The 26,667-nt window shown below is 42.1% G+C and overlaps 1 protein-coding gene and 1 long non-coding RNA gene across 3 annotated transcripts; one reads left to right on the top strand and one right to left on the bottom strand.

Moving 5' to 3' along the window:
- Nucleotides 1-204: 204 nt before the first annotated feature.
- LOC148892218 (multidrug and toxin extrusion protein 1-like) lies at nt 205-26,455 on the bottom strand. Its single transcript, XM_089005816.1, has 16 exons — nt 26,191-26,455; nt 22,752-22,853; nt 13,140-13,208; nt 12,783-12,931; nt 12,453-12,495; nt 12,310-12,354; nt 12,096-12,193; nt 11,485-11,582; nt 10,875-11,056; nt 9,712-9,820; nt 6,139-6,214; nt 5,224-5,293; nt 5,011-5,143; nt 4,844-4,938; nt 4,705-4,765; nt 205-2,006 (listed from the first exon to the last, which is right to left on the bottom strand). Exons 1-16 carry the CDS (start codon nt 26,335-26,337, stop codon nt 1,783-1,785), a joined length of 1,701 nt encoding a protein of 566 aa, XP_088861942.1. The 5' UTR covers nt 26,338-26,455; the 3' UTR covers nt 205-1,782.
- LOC148892219 (uncharacterized) lies at nt 2,335-5,789 on the top strand. 2 transcript variants are annotated; one of them, XR_016116187.1, is made up of 5 exons: nt 2,335-2,510; nt 3,510-3,650; nt 4,699-4,742; nt 4,852-4,919; nt 4,995-5,789. It is a non-coding gene; the product is annotated as an uncharacterized LOC148892219 (long non-coding RNA). The 2 variants fall into 2 exon arrangements; XR_016116186.1 differs by lacking the exon at nt 4,699-4,742.
- Nucleotides 26,456-26,667: the final 212 nt, after the last annotated feature.

The following is a 26,667-nucleotide window of genomic DNA, read 5'->3' as shown; positions in this document are numbered from 1 at the left end:
TATGTGTCATATTATGCAAATGTATGAAAATTAAACCTTATAATAAGCACTATTTTCATAATACACACCCACCACGGCTGGCGGAGTGATCTTCGGCGGAAGCACACGACCGAACAGCACCAGAGGTTAAGTTACCAACAGTCCTTATGGAAGGTGACTCTCCTTCCATAAGCCATCAATGCCATAAGCCATCAATTTATTTTACGGCACAGTTTATTTCTTTAATTACAGTCGTCATGTAATGCGCCTCTCTTTCCAAACAGCAATTCCCTTTGACCTTCGACCTCCAACGCCAAGTGACTATGATACAATGCAGTGTATTTCTTTCATTACAATACAATATCACATTTATTATACATAGAATAAGGTATGTTGTGTGTAGTTTTAAGACTTATTTAGTTGAAAAGTATATTTTATGGAAACCCGGGAACGGATTATTCCCATTTTAATGGTTTCCTATGGGAATTATTTTTTTGAGATACACACTTTTCGCCTTACACACTCTGTCTGGGAACAAATTAAGTTCGTAAGTTGAGGTCTCACTGTATTAAATACAATAAATTGTCAGGAATTGGAAAGAACCTGTAAGATCTGCAATACTGAGGGAATAAAACAAAAAACAGCATGTATATCAAAAACACCTTTTCCAATCGAGTTAAATATTTGTACAGATAAGACCCCTTTTTCATATCATCGTTTTGTTATCCATTCTATTTGCAATCCCGGGATTGTACGTGTCTTTCATTTGAAAGAATTGAATGAGCAATTGAATGAGCAATTGCACTCCTGACGTCCAGGCTCACAGGGAATGGTCACACAGTCTTCATTTTCGGTCATCATGTATTCTTAACTCGGCTTGCCTTGTTTTTGTTTAAGCCCCACTTACTTGCAGGTTCACACTAAACCCTGCAGCAGCATGTCTTATAAGTCACCATTGTACCAATCATTAGCCCTTTCATCTGTCAATCGTGGAACATTTGAAAAGTACCAAGGTGGTACATTAACATTGTGGCGATTGAATTAATTGACAGGAATGCAATACAAAGTGATTGCTTTCGAATACTTATTAAGATCATTGATCTGATGAGATCACCTTATATCAGAGGTCCCCAACCCCCGGGCCGCAGACCGGTATCGGTCCGTGGGTCATTTGGTACCGTGCCGCGCAGAAAGAATACATTATTTACATAATTTCCGTTTTATTTATTATCTGAGTCCGAACTATGTTTTATTTTGAAAAATGAAAAATTACCAGATACATCCGTCTATGACTCTTGACGCATGTCGGGTGTCATTGTCTCCGATTGTCCCTAGATGGGACCGTCTTGTTGCCGAGAAACAAGCTCAGGGGTCCCACTGATTCAGTTGTAGTGAGTTGTATTTTTCATGCGCTTCGTACTTGTTTTGTGGTGTATCTTATTTTGAAGGCACGTGTAAACAGAACATGGTGACCAATTAGAGCGTTCAGGGGCAGAGACGATGTTACATATGTTGTTGGAGCGATGTTACCAGGACTCTGCTAATAAAGTTGTATAAAAATACACAATGGATTCACATTTCTTATTATATTTAAAATAAATTAAAAAAACAGTTTCCATGCCTGTCGTATCATTTTATTTTGTTGTATTTATCGGCCGGTCCGTGAAAATATTGTCTGAGATTTAACCGGTCAGTGGCGCAAAAAAAGGTTGGAGACCACTACTTTATATGAGAAGCAAGTGACCGCTTATTTGCTCCTCTCGTCTTCTTTTGATGACTGTCACTTAGATACCAATGCAAGATTCATTTCAGCAGTTTGACAAGAATGTGACTGAGAATGATTCCGGCCACGAAGATGACGACCATGACAAGTAAAACCAAGCCACGGCGAAAAATCAGCTGCGAAACTGTGAGAACGTTGCCGACTATTGTGGTTGCAGTTTCATGCGGCTCTGAAATCGGCTGGTCCTCTGCAGCTCCGTCGCACCTGGATGCAAGGGTCATGACTGGAGTCTGGCTGGTCAAATCTGTCGAATTCATGAAGACAACTTTAGAAAACACTGAACAGGCAACAATATCTATGTCAGTTCATACTAGAGCAGGGACAAAATATTCATTTATCACCTTGTAATCTCTCAAAATACAATAATGACACTCAAGAATGACCGAGCGTGTATGTGCAGTTGCAAATGAATGGTAAATTTCACTTTTTAATGACAAATGAACCTTTCGCCTTACGAACATTAAATTCGCGAGAATATAATCTTGCCGGACGAACTAGTTTTTCGGAAACACATGGAGCTAGCGGACTAGTTATCGGCGGAAGAACACCAAACCACACAGGCGAATAGCGCCACTGTGGCTGCCGGACAACTTTTACACAACCCCTTTCTCTGAGTGCATACGTGGCATACGTGGTTTGTAATCAAGGATGCATTTGCTATTATGGATCCTAAAAAGACTCCACCGCAGGACATAAAACAAAATTACGGTCGAGCAGAAGAAGGAGACCATTGAGAAACACGAACGAGGTGTGTGTTTGTGTGACTTAGCGTCCCAGTACTAGTATGCGAATTCGACCATTGCTACCATCCTTTGGATGAAGGAAGCTATTAAAGGAGCCTGTGTTGCTAAGGGTGTTTCTGTGTTGTCGAAGCAATGGTCTCAGCGCATTTTCATGACAATATCTTATTTTGTTTCCCCTTTTGTACTGTCTAGTGTTATCTAATTAGTTCCCTTATTCATTTCGAGTCCAGATTACTTTTTGTGTCATTATTTACTTCACGTTTTGTCGAGTGGAACTTAGCTTCATAGTGCTTTTCTATTGCGCAGTTAATCACAAGACGAAACCCATGCGACTTCACCCATCCCTTCTGCCATACTGTGTTGCAGGTAATAATTGTTTCATTTCGTTTTTATTGAACAATATTTAGTTTCTTGTGTCGTGTTTCATTTGCCCGTGAGTGTCCGTGGCTGGTTGAACTGTGCGCACCGCGTGTTCTGCCGAGTCTCCGCCCATGATGCGTTCAGGGACATCTTGTAAATAACAGTGAACTTGTGTTGTATTCTCTTTTTCTGTAAATAACCACTATACGATCACACGTTGTTAATTCTGTTTTGTTATCTACAATGTTTTGCATTTGAGAACAATCTCGAGGAGATTCAGGTGCAATAGAAGAGGTTGAAAAACGTCTGTTAATTTATGATTTACGAAAAGCGAGGGTATTTTCGCCGAGAAAGCAAGGCAACTTCACTCGGATATCATCAAGAGGCAACCTGGAAGTTCGTCATCCATTGATGATTTCAAGGCGAGCCACGGATGGTTCGAGAACTTTAAGCGTCATACAGGGATTCATAGTGTCATTAGTCATGGTGAGGCAGCCAGTTCTGACGATAAAGCTGCCGAAGCTTACAAGGAATCATTCCTCAAGATGCTGGAAGAAGAAGGCTACGTTTCTCATTAAGTGTTTAATGCTGATGAAACCGACATTTTTTGGAAAAATATGCCTAACCACACTTTCATCACGCAGGATGCCCATCCCTGGGCATAAGCCTATGAAAGGTCGGCTAACCCTTCTTCCTACAGTCCTTATGGAATCTAGGAACAGTAACTCCCTCACTCCAGCCTCCTCCCACTCCATTCCATCATGCCATCAACGACCATCACAAAGGTAAATGAAACGACTTTATTATAAAGTACAGTTTATTACTTTAATTACAATACAATAGCACATTTATTATACATAAAATAAGGTATACTTGTGTCGTTTTAAGGCTTATTTAGTCGAGAATTATTTTTTATAGGGACCTGGGGAACGGATTATTCTCATTATAATGGTTTCCTATGGGAAATTAATGGTTGGAAGACACACGTTTCGCCTTACACACACTTTCTGGAAATCAATTAAGTTCGTTAACTGAGGTATCACTGTATTGACCTGACCCAGTATTATAGGTGCATGGCTGGAAGATGTGTGCTGATTTTCCTCAGGATAGTTGTTGATGATTAAACCAGTGCAACACAATTAAAATAGATGTTTTTTTTAATTCATAAATGTGGTTGAAAAAAAATGCACAATTGTTTTGTAAAAGATATAGTGAGTGACACCTGCGAGTTTGGATTAAAATTGATGAGTAGCATGCAATGCGCACTGAATTGTCAATTTTCAAAAATGAATTGAACATCTTGCGATTGGCTGGCAACCAATTCAGGGTATGCCCCCGCCTCATGCCTGAAGACGGCTGGGATAGGCACGCTCGTAACGATAAAGCCGTCCGTGAGATGAATGAATGAATTGAATATCTTGGCTAGGGCTTGGGATCGTGTGGGTGGGGCTTGGGGGCTTATATTCAATGTTGAGTAGGTCAAGGTGGCCCTGGCTCAACCATAATGGAGATTTTGAGATTGATTTGAATTCTGACACTTGGCAGAGTTCAATTATTTAAAAAGAGAAACATAAATGAAAAAGAAACCTCTGACATTTTCTAGTGTCTCTGTGTGCACTTGAAAATGGTAAAATGTTAAAATTACAAAAGATACGAAATGTATAAAATATATGTAATAACAACACTATCATTTGTGTCTAGTAAGATGTGTTTTTATTTTAACGCTGGTGAAAAATGATTAATTTCACAATCATTTCATTGAACGAATCCAGAAACATCCCAATTGCAGTTTCTGATGTATGAAATGGTCCCAATACACATTTTTCTGACTAGACTTACCTGACTTGCAAACTTCCATCATCATCTTGTCTGGAGAGGTGAGCCCAGCTCTAATTTTAGCCTGATAAAAGATGATCAATCATGTTACAATGGAAATCACATCCCGTGTGTGTTTTCAAACAAATGTTCATTTCCCCACCTCTTCAGCAGCCTTTTTCCAATCAAGTTTGGATAAATAGAGAAGAAAGAAAATAGCCTGAATCAGCACACAGATGGTAAGTCCGATCCAAAATCCTATTCAAGGAACAAAAGCAGATTCTTGAGTTTCAAATGCCATATTTTCATTGCAGAACATTCAAGGCTTACCTACGACGCCCATTTTTGCTGCAAAGGTTAAGGCCACACCAATGGGAAAGCCAATAAAGTAGTGTCCCACCAGGTTACATAGGGCACCGATCTTTTGTTTTCCAACCCCTCGGATGACACCACCACACACCCCCTGCCGTGATTGTTGCAAGGTTAGACAAAGCACATTTAACACGTTCTCCTAAAATGTCAAAAATGATTTTTTTTTCTCACCGCAAGAGCATCACAGAGGTGCATGAAGACAAAAACAATCAAGACATCAGCAACCCTTTCCAAAATGTCTCTGAAGGTTGTGAAACAAGAATATGATTAGATTAAATGTGAATATTCTATCTACAGAAAACCAAGAAGCACAATTAACAATCTTGCCCAGCCCATACCTTTCTGACTTTCTTCAAATTTCTATTCCCTCTCGTTCCTTCCAATCCTCATCCTCACTCCACCTCTGTGTAACCCCCCTCCCCCTGCCTGTCTCAGCACAATGGGGGACAGAGCTTTCAGCTGCTCTGCCCCTAAACTCTGGAACTCACTTCCTCCCAACATTCGTAACATCGATTCTCTTCCCACCTTCAAATCCCATCTCAAAACCCACCTATTTAAAATTGCATTTTCTGTGTAGCTCTATCTCTTGTTTCTATTTATAATTGTATTTAATTTATTGTGTCCTATTTATAATTGTATTTTATTTATTATTGTATTTATGCTTGCCTGTGACTGTTAAGTGTCCTTGAGAGCTTTGAAAAGGCGCTTGAAATAAAATGTATTATTATTATTTATTATTTGATATATATATTTAATTATATTTTTTTGGACATATTTTGTACATATATTTTAATATAGCGTATTTTCCGTTGCCGATAAAGGTTGCCGATCCTTGTGCCAGGCCATCTCTGATTCACATGGGAATAAACAAAATAAAACTATTATAATTGAGTTGCTTAAGCAACAAGGGATTCATTTAGTCAGAAGATTTGTAGTTACAATTAGGGTTTGACATCACCAGGTTGTCATGTATATCTAGTACTAAAGGTGTGCAGACACCTTTTCATTTTCATTTCTCAACAGTTCTGTGTGGCACAAATTACGAGCGGCAAAGTTACAGGCATATCAAGTCATGGTATAACTCACGGCTCTGAGGTGAAAATGTAGCCAATCACATTCCGGGAAAGGGTGATGGTAGCTCCAACAATACAGGCCACGATAACTGCAACGGAAAGAGACACAAAGAGTTAACAATCATGTGCTTCCATTCAAATCAACAGATCTAGGATGTGAACAGCGTGGGATGTGAAAATAACAGTTCTAAAAGTACGAGCGTTTTCATGGTGTGGACTGACAATGTCAATGGATTAAAGTGCCTGCTGAAAGGACAACCGACGGCTCCGGACAAGTTGTGTCCATAATATGTAAAATCACTTCAAATGACTTCTACTGAGCATATTTTACTAAGATTCCATGGCATATAGCTATATTTTACGTTTTAAGACTGGCACTGAATATTCATGAAGTCTTGTTTTCGAGTTGGTGACGATTCCTGACATGACGTCACGTCTGGAACGCCCCTGACCGAGAAAGCGACACAATGCATTTTGGGTACTTTGTTTGGTCCGAAAACGTCGGGTTGATCCATGTTGATGGCGAAATTAGAAGGAAAACACATAAATAATGTGATGGTGAATCGTTGTATGTTGCACCAAGACTACTATTTGATACTTGCTGACACAAACTCCCAGCAGACAAATCAGCCCATTTCCAATGGAGTTTGGGCGCCATCTTGTGCATTTTTTGGGACGCTACATTGGGGTTTTGACGGCTCGAATTACTTTGGGAGGACTTCTTTAATTGATTGCAAACATTTATGCTTCCCTCTTCAGAACTACAGTAAAGTCTCGTTATATCGATATCGGATATATCGATAGTCCCGGTTATATCGATACTATTTCTATGCACGCACGGACAAAATTACATGCAAACAGGGTCGGATATATCGATAGTCCCGGTTATATCGATATTTTTTTGGACTCCCTTGAATATCGATATAACGAGACTTTACTGTATTTCAAAGTCAAAGTCAGCTTTATTGTCAAATATGCTAATATGTATGACATACAGCACAGATGAAATTACTGTCCTCTCGGACCCAGCATGCAAGACACTTGTAATGACTTTAACAAATATAATAAACATGAAAACGCCAATTTGCCGGGAGAGAGGAGCCGCTGCGTGTTCACGCGCCACCATCTTGGGAAAAAAACATAACAAAACAAAAATAACAAATATGACAACACAAAGACAAACAGTCATTCATTCTTCAGGACTTGCTGTACCTTCTTTGTGATGACATGAAGCAGTTCTAGTTGAAAGAGGAGAAGTCCAAGATGGCGCCCGAATAGGCAGCCTCAGCAAGTGCTCTCATGAGCCTTGCTTTTTTTGGTTGTTTTTGTCTTGTTTTGTGTTTTCTTTTGTCACTTTGTGTTGTTGTGCATCGTGTGGAACGGATACAGATTGTTTTTCAGCATTTTTGACCACGACATTCATCAAGGAGGAGACTGTGCTGAGCGGTTGCGCCTTTTCGGCAGCATGAATATGCCAGTACTGTTTTTGAATGGGAGGAATGTCGGAGCCATTCGACTGCCATTGCTGGACACCAAAGGGGCCATTGTGCTTTTTTGCGCCTGTAATGGGCAGCATCTTCACAGCCCCGCTTTGTTCAGTGGAAGGTCGGTGCTGTTGGACAGTCTGCGGCTGGATGGATGCATGGCTTGAGGAATCCGCGATAAGAAGAAAGGAGCATCTGCGCAGAGTGCCGATGCGTATGTGGAACTGTTGCGGCTTGGAATTGAAGCAGATTTACGTGGGACAGGAGATGTGAGACAATCTCTTTTCGTCAATGATGCTACAGCTGCGTGTTTGCTTTCAACATTTAGCTTGTAGTCGACGGGCACATTCCACCATGATGTCCCTGGTGGAAAGACGCTTTGATCCTCTCCTCTTTCATCTAGAACTGCTTCATGTCATCACAAAGAGGGTATAGCAAGTCCTGAAGAATTAATGTCTCTCTGTGTCTTTGTTTTGTCATATTGTCTCTATGCTGTCATATTATTTGTTATTTAGGTTTTTTTTTGTTATTTTGACTTCAAGACGGCGCCGCGAGAGTGGCTGCCTTTCCAGCAGCTCATGTATTTTGTTTTTCTACTTTCATTCCTTTCATCACTTTGCTGCTGTGAAATGTAAATTTCTCCACTGTGAGACTAATAAAGGCATATCCAATCCAATCTAATCAAAGCATCCATGTCAGCAGTGGATCAGGGACGTCATGGTGGAATTTGTACGTCTACTACAAGCTAAATGTTGAAAGCAAACACGAAGCTGTAGCATTGACGAAAAGACATGGTCTCACATCTCCTGTCCCACATAAATCCGCTTCAATTCCAAGCCGCGACAGTTCCACATACGCATCGGCGCTCTGCGCTGTCGCTGCTTTCTTCTTATCGCGGATTCCTCAAGCCATGCATCCATCCAGCCGCAGACTGTCCAACAGCACTGACCTTTCCGCAGAACAAAGCGGGGCTGTGAAGATGCTGCCCATTACAGGCGCAAAAAAGCACAATGGCCCCTTTGGTGTCCAGCAATGGCAGTCGAATGGCTCCGACATTCCTCCCATTCAAAAACAGCACTGGCATATTCATGCTGCCGAAAGGCGCAACCGCTCAGCACAGTATCCTCCTTGATGATTGTCGTGGTCAAAAATGCTGAAAAACAATCTGTATCCGTTCCACGTGACGCACAACATCATAAAGTGACAAAAGAAAACACAATAACAAGACAAAAAATACACAAAAAGCATGGCTCGTGAGAGCACTTGCTGATGGCTGCCTACTCGGGCGATGCTATTTGAATCATATTCATCACTGGATGAGTAACAAGAAAGCATCTTCTCCGAATCTGAAGCCTTTGTTTTGATTCTAGAGCAAGGCGAAGACGTCCTGGTGTGACGTCACGAAAAAGGGTGTGGGACCTTCTGAAACTGAAACTTTCTGAGGTCATTTTGAAGTAGTTTTGGGACACTTTGTCATTTTTATTGGTGTTTTGCATTTGACTAAAAATATCAGCCTGCGTGTTTTGGGTATTTTAGATGCTCTAAAACATTTTTCTGATGTCAGGAAAAAAATTTCGGTGGTCTTTGGTGAATTCTATAACTGGGTGTTGAATGGAATGCCTCAAAGATCTCCATGTGACAGGCATGTCTTCTGCTGACTCAGCAGAATTTGAAGTGTCACGTGGGGCTGACTTTACCACATGGCTTTGGATCTGGTAGGACGGTCATGGTTGTCGTAAACTGTGGTGCCATTGCTGCCTGGGCGTGTCTCAAATGCAGCAGATCAGACGTCTGAGAGTATTTGGGAGTGCTGCAGAAGTGAGTCCGACAATCAGTCGAACCTCAACTTTGTTCCTTCCATATGTGATTTGAAATTTCATTACAGGTGTGGAACGCTGCAAAAGTTTCAGACTCACGACAGGACTATAACAGTATTTGTCCAATTAGTCCAGAGGGACAATTGTTCGGGCCATTATTGCCTTCACAGACTTACTGTTCAATCTCCAATTTAGCTGTGTTTATTAGTTTCTGACTTCATCTTTGTTGTTACTGGTACCAAATCCTACCTGCAGAAGTTTACCACAAGACTAAAGGTCTCTTACATGCACAGATGATGGAAACTTTACTAGACAGCCTGGCTTGCTCAATATTTCCAGCACCAAGAGAATTCCCCACTCGAACGCTAACGGCAGCAGAAATTCCAAGTGGGAACTGTGAAGGAAGAATGCATAGAAACACGTGGGAGTCTTTCAGAATGTCATGAAATAAAACCGTTCGGGTCAGAGTGTGGCCAACACAAGGTTCATTTTCATCTTTTGCAGAGGGCAGGATGAATATGATTTTTACAGTGAGTCTCTTTGTCACTCCAGGCTTCTGTGTTGCATTTTCAGCATTCAAACCAGTTTCACTGGTCAGTTTAGGCAAGTGCTAAAAGGGATTGAAAGCAGAAATGCTCACTGCTGAGCAAATGGTTGTGTTGAGTGTTTCTCTACATATCTCCCATGTCATTCACTACAATGGAGGTACAATTACAATTAGAAGAGTTCCTTCTATTTGTTCAACTGTGACGCCATTTTTTGTGCCACTCTAGACTGGGGTAAAAAATATATACTGTATTTTTATCTTATAACACAGATGTCAAACCCAAGACCCCAGGTAAAGGTTTGGCCCGCCACATCATTTTATGCGGCCCGCGGAAGCAAATCTATCATGTCACCTTCTGCCATGATTGCTAAAATCTGGACCAAAATATCAACCTTGTATATGTAATAGATAATATATATATACAGTAAAGTCTCGTTATATCGATATCGGATATATCGATAGTCCCGGTTATATCGATACTATTTCTATGCACGCACGGAGAAAATTACATGCAAACAGGGTCGGATATATCGATAGTCCCGGTTATATCGATATTTTTTCGGACTCCCTTGAATATCGATATAACGAGACTTTACTGTATATATATTCTAAGCATATTATTGTTACCAAAACCCTCATCATAATAAGTTAATCGTTGAATAAACCATCATTCTTGACTTCCCTGCATGTATCAGTTAAGAAAAACGGTCACTTCAATATGGGCCATAACAAAAAAAGACGAACACACATAACAATGGTTGAGGAAACCTAATTGTTTAGTCCGTATACTGGGCAAGCATATTCATATTGTCCAACACTGTATGATACTGTGATTGTGGTATTGCAGGCATCCATTTATTTTCCATGATACCCTGATTTTCATGAATTCTCTATTGCTTACCATGTACGCCACAACTGTGAGTTGATATGCAACGGACTGGGCTCCCAGCTCAGCTTCATTAATTATGCCAGCAATGAATCCACCCACTTCAAAGAGCCACCACTCCAGACAAAGCATGAGCATGCTCGGGATTGCCAGTTTGATAAACGGTCCCCACTCTTGTAAACAGTCAAGAGACCAGCCTGTGGATCCAAGATCTGTCTGTCAAAACGCTTTTTGAAAACAGCAACGCAAAATTGTTCCTTTATCTTATGTTATAACTACAAGATATGTATGTGTTATAATTAATCCATCCGTTAGCATGCTAAAGTACTGAAATTAATCCAAAAAGTAAGCAACGCATATCTGGAATAAATAATCTGTGGTACAAGCCAAACAATACAGAAGTTGTCTGTTTTGATAAGCAAATAATGAAAACAGAGCATCATCTCTAATTTCTGTTACATTGTTTAGTTACAGAATGTCACCAATTTTGTCAAAACATTACATGTTTGGACTTTGGCCACAAAGATGCACTTCTGTAACTTCAAACGAAATGGCGCAGGTGGAGAGGAAAATGAATAAACAAGAACTAGTTGTTCATTTGAGAGTGAGTTCGAGGGAAACTAACCTCCCCATGTGGCCTTGTGCAAGCCCTTCCACATAATATAAACAAATAAGACCACAGCCAACACGTACTGTGAGATTGAATTCGCTGCAGCGGAGCCACTTGAACAAAGACAAACAAAAGCATGATTTAAACAAAACAAAACCTCACAAAGACATGATTTTCATTTTAACTATTCACTTACTGACACGTAGCCTTTCAACTACAATCTGCTTTATTAACTTGGATTTTGATAATAACCATCAATATTGCTGGAAACAATCACTATAGTGTCGACTTGAATCAAAGTAAAGGAATACTTAGCAAAAAGGGAAATTGGAACAACAGGGCAAACTATAGTGGTGACAAAACATATTTTGGTGCTGCAATAACATAAATGTCAAACAAAACCACTTCGAAAATTGGAGCCACATTTTCAAAGTCGAATGAATGTTGTATTATGAGGGAGTTTCACAATGACAATGAACAAAGAGATGCGGGAAAATAAACTACATTTAAGTGTTATTGGAATATGAGCAGACAAATAACAGGCCTGTCTTCACCATAACAGATAAAAAAACATTGACTGTTTTGAAAAATCAACTATTACGACTAAAATGATGAAGGAAACTTACGGAACTCCCAAATTCAGAATATGGAGGAAAACATAATTGATGACTGCATTGAAGATGTTTCCAATTGCACCGGTTATGACCTGGGGCCAAATAATTCCCTGCCCAAAAACAACAAGAAACAAACAAAATACATAACACACACTTATTAACTCAATCTCAAAATACTGTATACATGTTTCACTTTCATATAAATGATTTTGTTTCAGCACAGAACCTGATTTTGAAGATATCTCCCTTGCAGCTGGTACATAAATGCCGCCTAAAAGGGGAAAGTACAAATCTTACACAATAGAAGCAGACAGCGGATGTTAAATCTCACGCTGGAATTCTTGCACACGGAGGCAAATGCCAACTCACTGGAAGAGCCGGCATGGAGAGCTTTACATAAAGTTGTGACAGGCTATAAAACACAAAAAAAAAAGCCGTTAAATGGTGGTTTGGAAACATACGTGAGCATAACATTATCTTGTATGTAACAGCATACAATAGATGTTGATGTAGAAAAAATGTTTCTTTCCTTTTTCTTTGTTTTTATTTGTATAAAATATCATAGATTGTGGTGCTATTAAAACAAAAATTACCACTCATAACAATAATAAGAATCATTGTTCTCATTATTATTGTGATCTGGGAAACAGCCTGTTTCTGCCAAAATCATGCAACAGGTTGAAAAGAAACTTCCAATACCTTGCAACCTCGAGGCTTTGTTTGGCTACAATTAGAAGAGGTTCAGTGTTTATGAGAACAGCCCAGCAGGGGAAACAAGCCAGCAGTAGAATGAGAACCCCTCTCTGCAGGATCACCCCCACACGCTTCAGGTTTCCGCTCCCATAGGTCTACATAAGGGCAGAATCAAATAAGCAGTGTGTTAGGAAACATCAAAATAACAAAAATTACAGTTTTGATAAATAAAATGACCACTAACATCATATAAATTTTGTTTAAACTGTTTTAGTTGGACCACAGAGATTCCAAGAATCCACTCCATTTCAATACTCATAATAGACAATAAGTTCGAAGTCCAGCCTTTGTTGGAGACACTACCTGAGATATGAGGGTATCACAAGTTAATGATAATCCAGTCCCAATGGAGAGACCAGTCACGTTGACCACCTGCAAAGAGACACTCTTAATTTCTACTGTTTTGACACATTTTGACATGAATTAAGTCGTGAGACACAAGGTGATGAAAAAAATGTAGTCTAACTGATTGAAGATTAGGATCTGTTTGAATGCGCAAATTTGGGAATACGTCTGTGTAAGCTCTCAGTCGTACAGGAATGGTCCATCGATGAGAAGGTTTCTTCAGCCGTCATCTGTACAAATGTGAAGGTTTCAGACGTTTCGCCTCCTATCCAAGAGGCTTCGTCAGCGAACTAAAGTCTGACTGGTCGTATCGGCCCCATTTATATATTCCTAATGTCCAGACATGGTGGCGCCGGACACAGCTATGATAGGTCCCTACTCTCAGGTTGGGGGGGCAGAGGACCCCTCCCTGTGGCCCCACTGATTGTTCCGACAAATCCTGACTAACGACTGGCCTAAAAAAAATCTTAGCGAAAGAACATAGATGGTTTGAAAGGGGGGTAAAAGAAGCGATTCTTATAAAACAACAAAATCCTTCATTAAACCTGGTCTGGTGGGGTGAGGTTCAATTTGGATCGTTCATACAATAGCCTGCTTAGGCAAAACAGGTTAGGCAACTTTCGTATTGCTGATGAGGGTCGTTATGCTGATGAGGTGATACCGGTCCATGATAGGTCCATACTCTCAGGTTGGGGGGGCAGAGGACCCCTCCCTGTGGCCCCACTGATTGTTCCTACATTCCTGACTAACGACTGGCCTATTACCCTCACTCCCACCGGTATCACCTCATCAGCATTACGAAAGTTGCCTAACCTGTTTTGCCTAAGCAGGCTATTGTATGAACGATCCAAATTGAACCTCACCCCACCAGACCAGGTTTAATGAAGGATTTTGTTGTTTTATAAGAATCGCTTCTTTTACCCCCCTTTCAAACCATCTATGTTCTTTCGCTAAGATGAGGTTAAAATCTGTTGTTCTTTCGCTAAGATGAGGTTAAAATCTTAGCGAAAGAACATAGATGGTTTGAAAGGGGGGTAAAAGAAGCATCATTTCTTCATTAAACCTGGTCTGGTGGGGTGAGGTTCAATTTGGATCGTTCATACAATAGCCTGCTTAGGCAAAACAGGTTAGGCAACTTTCGTATTGCTGATGAGGGTCGTTATGCTGATGAGGTGATACCGGTGGGAGTGGGGGTAATAGGCCAGTCGTTAGTCAGGAATGTAGGAACAATCAGTGGGGCCACAGGGAGGGGTCCTCTGCCCCCCCAACCTGAGAGTATGGACCTATCATAGCTGTCCGGCGCCACCATGTCTGGACATTAGGGATATATAAATAGGGCCGATACGACCAGTCAGACTTTAGTTCGCTGACGAAGCCTCTTGGATAGGAGGCGAAACGTCCGAAACCTTCACATTTTTACAGATGACGGCTGAAGAAACCTTCTCATCGACAAATTTGGGAATGTATTTTACAATTTCACTTCCAGTCCACTCCTCACAATCATAATGGCAGTCTGGCCTGTATGGTTGTCTTTTTTAAGGGTTGACTCGGTCCACATTCGACAGAATGTTAGGGATGTGTAAGTAGCAGGATACAATGAGTGGCCCCTCGTTTGATTCCCCACCCCAAAAAATCCTAATCATAAATAAAACACTCAAGAGAGGTACTACAGACGCTCCCGAATTTACGAACATTCGAGTCACGAATAACGGTACATACGTACAGTTTTGCGGGTATGTCGAAAAATGTTCGTACAGACATGCTGTACTGTAAGTTAAATTTTGTATTGCGCACCTCCTTCTGCCCGGGCTCGCTTGCGATTGGTTGTGTACTGTGCTACCCACTACCCACTCTCAAGGAGTTGCACACTGCAAGAATCCAAACAAGAGCGCAGAAAATCCTACTGGACCCTCCGCACCACCACCACCTTTTCCAGCTACTCCCCTCAGGCAGGCGCTTCCGATCCATGATCCAAATCCAGCAGACATTTAAACAGCTTCTTCCCCCAAGCCTGTATCATGCCTCACTTTTTCTCAATGTTTTGATGATACAAGTGCAGCGTGTTCTACCGGAGACAAATTCCTTGTGTGTTCTACATAATTGGCAATAAAGATGATTCTGATTCTGATTCTGATGATTCACGTACATGGGCGCACACAAACACATTGGAGGTTTCAAGGTCTGGATGTTTACGTGACGGACACCAAGGCTGGTCAATCACCGCATAGTTAAGTGTTGCCAAGGAATCAGGCCCCGATCCGCCGAGCTTGCTTATGATTGGTGCATAGATTATGTAGGCGGGGAGGAAATCCCTCTTCTCAGTTGACGCTCCAGGAGGACGGAATGCATAAAAAAAGTAATGTCAGTAATTACATGCCAGAAGCTTCATTAATGGCTGACTGAAGACCCAAGGATACAGTATATGTTGTCATACTACAGTGGGTGGGATTTTTTTTTTACGACTGTTAGAACGTCTGTGTTTTATACTTCCCCTTTCATTGACTTAAACATACATTCCATACAAAATATAGCACTGAAGCAACTTACGGACAAATTCGGCTAACGAACGGCCGCTCGGAACGTATCTCGTTTGTAAGGTGTAGACCGTCTGTACTATGGACCACCTATTCACTGGTCACTACTAAAAAAATATATTATTTATTAGATGTTTGGATTTTTTATTGTTGAGTTTTTTTTTGGGGGGGGGGACAAACCCTGTTTTTCATGGCAATACCATACTTTCATGACCATACGGCACACGCATTTAAAGGCGTCATGTCACTGACGGACACTATTTCTGTACTTAACAAATACATACACACATACATACATACGCACGCACACACCCACTGTGAGAGCCACTGTCCAGGATGAAACACCCAATCTCCATGAATACATTATGAGAAGCTCAGACGGATGATGTATTCAGAGAATGTCTCTGACAATGGGGAACAGAGGAGAAGGTGTTGGAATAGGGTCCATCATGGGAAGAAAAGTCCTTACACGTGATGTACCACTGAACCATAACTAAAGTGGCTGATCTCAGGAAGTCCTATTCGTGGCTAGAGAAGGCTGGCCTAAAGAACAGCAAAGGGGCACTCATCCTGGCTGCTCAAGAGCAGGCCCTGAGCACCAGAGCCGTACAGGCACAGATATACCACACCAGACAGGACACAAGGTGTATGTTGTGCAAAGAGGTACCTCAAACCATCCAACACATAACTGTGGGGTGTAAGATGCTGGCAGGGACAGCCGACATCAGACCTGGGCAAATTACAGCCCGCGGGCCATATCTGGCCCTTTGTACGCCATAACTGAAACAAAAAAAACATGATTGAACTCTTATTTTGAAATTGTATTATTATGGCGCTCCATGTAGGCCCTACATGGAGATAGATAAAGGGAAGAGGAAAGCCATTGTTGTGGAAGTAGCGGTCCCGCTACATATATATATATATATATATATATATATATATATATATATATATATATATATATATATATATATATATATATATATATATAATATATATATATATATATATATATATATATATAAAATCCTCGTCTCACCCACCATGGGTGGTGTCTGTCCCCCATTTCAGCTCGGGTCCAGGAAGCTTGAGGGTTCTGCGCAGTATCCGTGCTGTTTCCAGCACTGCGCTTTTCTGGACCGAGATATCCGCTGTTGTTCCCGGGATCTGTTGCAACCACTCGTCGAGTTTGGGGGTCAGTGCCCCGAGTGCTCCGCCCACCACAGGCACGACTGACACCTTTACCTTCCAGGCTCTCTCCAGCTCCTCTCTGAGCCCTTGGTATTTCTCCATTTTCTCATGTTCCTTCTTTCTGATGTTTCCATCACTCGGGACCGCTACATCCACGACAACTGCTTTCCTTTCCCCTTTATCTATGACCACGATATCTGGTTGGTTGGCCATAACCATCTTGTCAGTCTGTATCTGGAAGTCCCACAGGATCTTTGCTCGGTCATTCCCCACCACCTTGTGAGGTGTTTCCCATTTTGACCTTGGGGTTTCCAGTCCATACTCCGCACAGATGTTTCGGTAGACTATGCCAGCCACCTGGTTATGGCACTCCATGTAGGCTTTCCCTGCCAGCATCTTACACCCTGCAGTTATGTGTTGGATTGTCTCAGGTGCCTCTTTGCACAACCTACACCTTGGGTCTTGTCTGGTGTGGTATATCCCTGCCTCTATGGCTCTAGTGTTCAGGGCCTGCTCTTGGGCAGCCAGGATGAGTGCCTCTGTGCTGTCCTTTAGGCCAGCCCTCTCTAGCCACTGATAGGACTTCTTGGGATCAGCCACTTCTGCTATGGTTTGGTGGTATATCCCGTGTAGGGGCTTTTCCTCCCATGATTGTCCCTCATCCAGCACCTCATCCTCTGTTCCCCATTGTCTGAGACATTCTCTGAGTACATCATCCGTTGGAGCTTCTCTTAATGTATTCATGGAGATTGGGTGTTTCATCCTGGACAGTGGCTCTCACACTCACTAGTCCCCGTCCTCCTTCATTACGGCTTGTGTACAGTCTCAGGGTGCTGGACTTGGGATGGAACCCTCCATGCATGGTGAGGAGTTTTCGGGTCTTAACATCCGTGGTCTGAATCTCTTCCTTTGGCAACCTTATTATTCCTGCAGGGTATCTGATCACTGGCATAGCTGTTTACTGCCCGGGTCTTGTTCTTGCCATTGAGCTGGCTTCTGAGGACTTGCCTCACCCGCTGGAGGTATTTGGTCGTAGCCGCTTTCCTTGTTGCTAGTTCGAGGTTGACATTGGCCTGTGGTATAACTAGGTACTTGTAGCTGTTTTCAATGTCTGCTATTGTTCCTTCAGGGAGTGAGACCCCTTCAGTGTGGACTACCTTGCCCCTCTTAGTCACCATCCGACTACATTTCTCCAGCCCGAATGACATTCCGATATCGCTGCTGTAGATCCTGGTTGTGTGGATCAGGGAGTCTATGTCCCTTTCGCTCTTAGCCTACAGCTTTATGTCATCCATGTAGAGGAGGTGACTGATCGTAGGTCCATTTCTGAGGCGGTATCCATAACCTGTCTTGGCGATTATCTGGCTGAGGGGGTTCAGTACTATGCAGAACAACAGCGGGGAGAGTGCATCACCTTGGTATATGCCACATTTGATGGACACTTTGGCTTCAAGTGTGGTTTTCCACATCCTCATCGAGTTTGCAACAAAGGCTCTCAGGTTCCTGTTGACCTTAAACAACTCCAAGCATTCAGTGATCCATGTGTGTGGCATCAAGTCATGCTTTCTTGTAATCAATCCAGGCTGTGCACAGGTTGGCATGTCGGGACCTGCAGTCTTGTGCGACTCTTCTGTCAACCAGCAGCAGATGTTTGGCACCTCTAGTATCTCTACTAATGCCTTTCTGTGCTTTGCTCATGTATTGATCCATGTGTCCACTTATCTTAGCCTGACATGAGCTTCCATGTTGTGGAGAGACAGGTTATTGGCCGATAGTTGGAAGGAACTGCACCCTTTGAGGAATCCTTCGGTTAGCCATCCTGGGTGAGTCCCATCCATCAGCAACTGGTTCATTTGTGCTGCTAGGCGCTTGTGGAGAGCTGTGAGTTTCTTTAGCCATTAGGTGTAGACCATATCCGGGCCTGGTGCCATCCAGTTTTTCATACCTGAGACTCTTTCTTGTATATCTGCCGCTGTGATGGTAACTGGGTTCTGTTCAGGGAGGTTGCTGTGCTCCTCTTTCAGAGTCACCAGCCATTGTGCATTGCTGTTATGTGCGACCTCTTCTCCCATATTCCTTTCTAGTATCTTTCAGTTTCCAGTCTTGGAGGGTCTGCTCTGCTGTTAGAACCCTGCCACTGAGCGTACACTTTCGCAGGTTGTGTTGCGAACAGCCTGTTTATTCTTCTGGCCTCATTCTCTTTCGTGTACCTCTTTAGGCGACTCGACAAGGCCTGGAGCCTTTCTTTGGCAGTTTCAAGTGCTTCAGGTGTGGTTATCTGCATGTACCTCTTGGGTATTGGCCTTTTATTCACACCTCTCTGGGTCTCCGTCAATTGACTCACATCTTTCCGAGCCGCCTTGATCTTAGCCTCCAACCGTCTTTTCCATGGTGGGTAATGAATCTCGTGGCTCTCATGGTTGCTCTTGTAGCCAAGCATCTCTAGGATCACTGATGCTGAGGTGTATATCAGCTCATTGGTTTCCGTGATCGTTCCGGTCAGGATCGTTCTCAGTGCTGCATTCACAGTTTCCATGAGACTTTCAGGTGGTACTTCACAGAGCCGTTGTAATCGCTTTCTTAGTTGCCCAGTTTTCACTCTTGCCATGATCTTATCTCTCAGGTCAGTTGCTGCCTCGCTCAGCATTTCATTCATTGGGGCTGGCCTACAAATCTCTGGTTGAACCTCTTCCTCTGATGTGGCAGCCTGGGGCCCTTCAACTCGGAATTTGTGTTGTACCTCATCAATCTCAAGTTGTGATAGCAATTGCCGTTTGTGGATATTGGAAGACTGAGCTACTAGTTGTTTCGTGGTCAACCGTGACTGTGGGTGTCGAAGTAACCATTCAGCCCCCATTCTCCTCATGTAACCCATCTGACTAGGGTTGCTTGAGTAGTAGCATTCCAGCCGGGCGACGTCTGAGCCGGCATGTCATTCCATTTATTGTCTGTCATCAATGTATGAGGTAGGCATTAGCGTAAAGGGTCTTGCCCAAGGACCCACACTGGATGATGTTTTTTTGTGCTCATTTTTCACTGCCCCAAGTGGGATTCGAACCTTCATCTCCCATATTCCAAACCGATGCCTTATTTACTGAGCTATCAAGCCGCTGGATATATATACACATATATATATATATATATATATATATATATATATATATATATATATATATATATATATATATATATATATATATATATATATATATATATATATGAGAGATAAGATCATGGCAAGAATGAAAACTGGGCAACTAAGAAACCGATTACAACGGCTCTGTGAAAGAAGATATATAATAGGATATATAACAGTACAGGTAACTTGTGACTTACCACCGGCGTGACTTATAACCACCCGTACTTACTACCACGACCTCCAGACCCTATTTAAAAAAAATTAATTCTACACCTGGCACCACAACGTTCTAGCAATGCGTCCGAAAATTTCACGCCAGCCAGTATCTCACGCTCACACAGCAACAGTGATGGCACCGGAGGGGGGGAGTGTCCACCGATGCTGGCCACGGCCCGGCCAGGACTAGAGCAGAGGCGGGACGGGCATTGGATCTCGGGCGTCCCAGAACCACGCCTGCCCGCCCCTGTGGAGTCCGAATTATGTCATTTAGCACAGTCACATTCAACATGTTGAATGCATTTCGACTTATGACCAGTTTGACTTACGACCGTTTGTTCAGAACGGAACCCGGTCGTAAGTCAAATGTTACCTGTATATTTAAAGGACATTTTTGGTCAAATTTGTATAATCACTTCAAATGACTGACCGTATTTTACAGATTCCACCGCATATAGCGATATTTTATGTTTTAAGACTCGCGCTGAATATTCAGGAAGTCTTGTTTTTTTAGGTGATGAGGATGCTTGACGTGGCGTCACGTCTGGAACGCCGCTGACCGAGAAAGCGTCACACAATGCATTTAGGGTACTTTGTTTTGTCTGAAAAGTTCGTGTTGATCCGTGTTGATGGCGAAATTAGAAGGAGAAAAACATAAATAAAGCGATAGTGAATCGTTGTGTGTTGCACCAAGACTACTCTTTGATACTAGTTGACACAAATTCCCAGCAGACAAATCAGCCCATTTCCAATGGAGCTTGGGCGCCATCTTGTGCATTTTCTGGGCGCTACATTGGAGTCCAGGCGCCTCAAAATGACACGGAAGGACTTCTTTAATCGATTGCAAACATTTAGAATTCAGAACTATTTGAATCATATTCATAACTGGATGAGTAACAAGAAAGCATCTTCTCCGAATCTGAAGCCATTGTTTTGATTCTCGAGCAAGGCAATACGTCCTGGCGTGACGTCACGAACAAGGGAGCCGGACCTTCTGAAACAAACTTTTTGTGGTAATTTTGAAGTAGTTTTGGCACACTTTAAGTCATTCTTATTTGACTAAAAATATCAGCCTGCGTGTTTTGCGTATTTTAGATGCTATAAAATGTTTTTCTGATGTCAGTTAGGAAACAAAAAATGGTGTTGGTTGTCCTTTGACAGTATATATAATAGTAACATGCCGTTGTGTCCACATACATGTACTCCGTCTTGCTGTGACTGACCTTCATTCCTCGCCTTCATACCTCCCTCCAACTGTTCCCTGCTATCGCAACAGATCACAATGTCATCTGAAAACATCATTGTCCATGGAGATTCCTGTTTAACTTTGTCTGTCAGCCTGTCCACTGCTATAGAGAAGAATAAAGGGCTTAGAGCTGACGCCTGGTGAAGTCACAACCCCAAATTGAATTCACTGACAGCACACCTTACAGTCATTGTACAATTCCTGCACCACTTGAACATACTTCTCTGTCACTCCAGTCCTCGTACGATACCACAGTACTTCTCCGGGCACCCTGTCATACGCTTTCTCCAGAACTACAAAGTCACAAATCTGACCTTCTCTGTTGTTGTCTATCAGCATTCTTAAAGAAAACACTGCATCTGTCGTACTCTTTTTTTTTTGCATGAAACCATACTGTTTGTCACAAATGCTTGTCTGGCGGATATTAAAGGCAATTCGCGATGCGGACAAATTGTAAACATCGTTTTATTTTCTCGAACCTCCGTTTTCAATATACAGTACATCTGGTCAATAACGTCACACGCCGGTCTTAACAAAAGCTCTCCAAACAGCTAGATCGCTCTCTGCTCGTGTCTATACCATCTGCGCTAGCCGGCCTGCACCAGTGAGTGCAAGCCAGCTCCATTATGTGCCATCCCAAAGATTAAAGAATGTGTTTGTTCTTACTTTTGATTCCTGTTCATTAATAAATTACGTTATCAGCACATCAACTTTATTCCTCTTTTGTGACTACAACTCTGGACAACTCCATTGTTCTTAAAAATGGGCACCAGTACACTTTTCCATGCTATTAGCACGTACTCCAGAATGTTTTGAAGGGTGATCAGATGGATATCAATAAATTGCAATTGTCAGCCGTGAGAATTATGTAATTCGGAGAGAAAGGAGAGAAATACTGTACAGTGAAAAAGGCTTCAGAAAACACATTTTGATCTTCCAAATTTTATTATGACTATGACAATGTTATTTTGACTTCAAGACGGCGCCGCGAGAGTGGCTGCCTTTCCAGCAGCTCATGTATTTTGTTTTTCTACTTTCATTCCTTTCATCACTTTGCTGCTGTGAAATGTAAATTTCTCCACTGTGAGACTAATAAAGGCATATCCAATCCAATCCAATCCAATACAAATTTGAATGACTAAAATACATACTTAAACAAACAAATAAATAAATAAAACTACCAATATGTTCACGTTTGTCATTATAACCTGTGTTAATCATATACTCTGGAGAAATGTACTTACTGCAATTGACAATGATACAGCTGCAAGCTCTACTTTCCCCAGATGACCACAGAAAACCATACTGACGACACTGATCATGAAGATCATCATCTGGGAAATGATCTGCAGAAGAACACAATTACAAAAGAAGATAAACACAATCAGTATTCTGACTTGTTTGAATGTATTTTTAAAGTAAAATGGTTATCGTGTTTTCAACTGAGAATTTGATGACATCGCGAAAACACAAATGATGACCGCTCGAATTCAGTGGCATGGTGTTTGTCTTCATAAGAATATTGTGAGCTTTGATGATGACATATAGAGACATTGCAAATACAAAATACACTGAATTATTTTTCATAACAATTCATTAAAAATATCCATTATTATCCACATTCAATTGTATAAAGTATCCGAAAATGGTAATTACGATACTCCTCTCTGATCTTTAAAAATGGGTAGAATTTGATGACGTTTGTTGTTTGTTTTTTTGATTCCTAAATGAAAATGGAACGGATGAATAAATGACACAAATAATTGAGGTTTTGCTGAATCTGTTTCACAAATGTCCTTTGAATATGTTACAAATTGTGCCTTTTCTTCAGAAGTAACCACATAAATGGAATGTGTACAAACATTACAACCACTTACCATAGAGAACAAATCTGAAATCTCATAAATTGATTGCAATTTTCATTTTCAGAAAATGTTTTCTTTAATGATTATTGAAAGAAATGGAGTTTATAAATGCTCATCTCTGATTGTTGACCGAGTATGTATAAATTGAAGAACAAGTTGTGAAACAGGGTGATATTTTCTTTATCGAGTGATATAGATATGCTCCGCCAAACATGCAGCAAAGCTTAAAATGTAAACGAATTTTCCAATGGAAAAATATGGACTAAATGGAAGCTGTGTCGTGATCTGGTTGGCGACCAATGGGGGGCGCTGTCAGCCCCACCTGCACCTGCACAGATGCTGGTCGTTTCCAATCAGTGACACTCAAAAGGACCCCCGGCACGACCATTCGGTGTTGGGTAATTGTTAAATGTCATTGTATGCTGTTGAACACATTGTATGCTGTTGTATGCAATTGTGTGGATTGTGTGCAGTGCATGTGTTTGTTTAATCTTGGCGGATTTTTAATCTTGGTTTTCTTTTGATACTTTGTATTTTTTTCAATTCAGAAGATTTTGATGTTATATATTTTGTTCCTGTTGACTTTATTTTAATACAATTTATCAAACACAACCTCCTGCTCCCTCCTGCCTGCTTTTTGAGATCCGCACCCGCCATCACCACCTTGCAAAACCGTGACAGAATTACCCGACCAACCATTGGATCCCGCAGGTACAACGGACCCGTCTCATTTCCACCCTGTGCCTGGCAATGCCACGTCCACGTTAGCCCACGCCTCGTCGAGTTTGAATTGCGTCACTCGATGAGCCGTAACGTCCACGTCAACGTCCGGCCGAGACCTCCTTCCAGGTGGCCGTCCAGTGTGACACTGGGTGTCTGGCAGTGCACGCCCACGTCCAGCCACGCTGTCGTCGCGCATGTTGAATTGAGTCGCATCTACGACGAGCCCTGCAACGTCCGCGTCAACGTCAGTCTGAGATCCCATTCACCGCTGGATCCCGGAGCAGCTCAGGACTGGTCTCGTTTCCCCGGTGCAGGGCAGTTCACGCCCGCGTCGGCGTCCGGCCGAGGCCTGTTCCCATACGGCCGTCTGGGGTGCCACTCTGCTCCTGGCAGTTCGACGTCCGCGTTGAGCCATGCGTCGTCTCGTGAACGAGCGAAAGGGATCGCACTCACGCCCACGACGATCCGTGCCGCGCCCACGTCCACGTCAGGCCGAGTCCCGTTCCCCTCAGGCCGCCGCCCATCATATGCTGGAGAGGCAACGGTTGCCGTCTCCACCATCGTTTCCGGGCGAGTTGGAACTTTCGGGAGACTGTTGGGATTTCTGGAAGCAGTCCCTTGAAGGGGGGGGGGGGGGCTACTGTCATGATCTGGTTGGCGACCAACGGGGGGCGCTGTCGGCCCCGCCTGCACCTGCACAGGCGTTCCAATCAGTGACACTCAAAAGGACCCTCGGCACGACCATTCGGTATTGGGTAATTGTTAAATGTCATTGTATGCTGTTGAACACATTGTATGCTGTTATATGCAATTGTATGCATTGTGTGCAGTGCATGTGTTTGTTTAATCTTGGCGGACTTTAAATCTTGGTTTTCTTTTGATACTTTGTATTTTTTTCCGTTCAGAAGATTTTGATGTTATAGATTTTGTTCCTGTTGACTTTATTTTAATACAATTTATCAAACAAAACCTCCTGCTCCCTCCTGCCTGCTTTTTGAGATCCGCTCCCGCCATCACCACCTTGCGTTAACCGTGACAAGCTGGACATCATCAAGCGATATATCCAGCAGAGAAGTAATTTGAATTATGTTGAAATTATACAGACTCAAGGTGGGAAAAGGCAAACGACTGGAAGAAAAATAATGGCTTTCGCACAGAAAGAAGTTGCAATCCTGAGCAAGTTAAAGTTGAAATTGACGATATTTTACTTGCCATTAGCATTGATGTTGTTTTGAGTCTTATTCAATAAGTCATGTTTTATGTTAAAAAACACGAGCAACATAGGACTTATTGTTAAAATGAGATATATTTTTTTTACACATTTTCAGGTTGCGTTGTTCCATGGGATTTTTTTTTTAATGAAACAAATGCGCCTTGGCTTGAAAAAAAGGTTGAAAACCACTGGTCTGTGTGTGCCCTGCCATTGTATGGCAACCCGTTTCGGCTGTACCCTGCCTACTGTCCGAAGTCAACTGGACTAGTTACTGAACATTTACGACACCCCATAGAAAAAAGCAGATTAGAAAATGTTAAGTTAAATATGGTATTGTGACACAAAGTATGGTAAATTGGAATCTTGTGTATCATATTTTTTTATACAGACAAGTCTGATTGTTCTTCAATACTGCTTTGATACTAGTAACTATATACATTAAATACTGCATATGGCCTAGGAATAGATGAGTTCATACTTCCCCAGTCCTTTTCGAACATGTAATGTACATGATCTGCATGTTTCAGCTGGTAATTCATTAACTTTGTCCTGTTCATTATTTCTTACTGGTAATGTTTTTTTGTCTGATTGAGGCTTTTAACTTGATATTTTTTCCCACATATCATACTTTATTTTTTTGATTGTTTGAAATAAATAGTTCAAATAATAACCGAACCCTTCTTCCAATGACTGTGCCTAATAACTGCAGTCGAGAATGAGGGGTGGCCCTCTGTGGCGGAGGATCCACCAAACCCCTGAGACCGACTCACCGAATCCCGAGGGTTCGATCGAACCCAGGTTAAGAACCACTATCTATAACCAAGAAAAATACAGACGAAGATGGAAAGCAGGTACTACATTCATGTTGAGCAGTATTCTCACCACCGGTCCAGCGAGTTTGAGAAGTTGAACCAGTTCAGTGCGGTAGTTGAGCGGGATGCATCTCAAGCAGGAGTTCCTTGAAGCCTTTTTGTTTGTCTCTGAGTATACCTCCGCTGTATCTTTCATTGTCTTTTCATCGACGTCCATAGTGATAGAGCATGGGGTTAATTTGCGACGTCCTTTGTACAGTCAAGTGGGCTTTGAGGGAAATTACACTCGCGACAGTCATAGGGAGGAGGAAAAGGGGAGGACATCTGTTTAGAAACTTAACTCATGTTCCTTCATCCCTCCTCCCCCTCAAATTCCCTGTGGTTGTCGGTGTTTAATGCACATGAATGGTGTGTTCAGGGCCCATCCCCACAGATGTGTATCCATTCCAGAACAGTTACCAGTGTGCCAGGCAGTAAAAAAAGGGTCATTCAACGTTCATTGTTAAGTCACAGGTGTCAAATTCAAAGTTGGAGGGCCAAATCTGGC

This window comes from Hippocampus bargibanti, linkage group LG10 (genome assembly GCF_051943395.1).
Source record: "Hippocampus bargibanti isolate YZ-2025 linkage group LG10, ASM5194339v1, whole genome shotgun sequence".
Classification (NCBI taxonomy): domain Eukaryota; kingdom Metazoa; phylum Chordata; class Actinopteri; order Syngnathiformes; family Syngnathidae; genus Hippocampus; species Hippocampus bargibanti.
This window is presented reverse-complemented; position numbering and strand designations above follow the sequence as displayed.

Bases quoted from the DNA above. Each gene is read 5' to 3' on its own strand.
- LOC148892218 (XM_089005816.1), bottom strand. From the start codon at position 26,337: ATGGACGTCGATGAAAAGACAATGAAAGATACAGCGGAGGTATACTCA. The intron at 5,294-6,138 runs GTGAGTTATACC...CACAACCTTCAG, and splicing joins TACATTTTCACCTCAGAGCC to AGACATTTTGGAAAGGGTTG. The intron at 2,007-4,704 runs GTAAGTCTAGTC...TGAATTCGACAG, and splicing joins GATGGAAGTTTGCAAGTCAG to ATTTGACCAGCCAGACTCCA.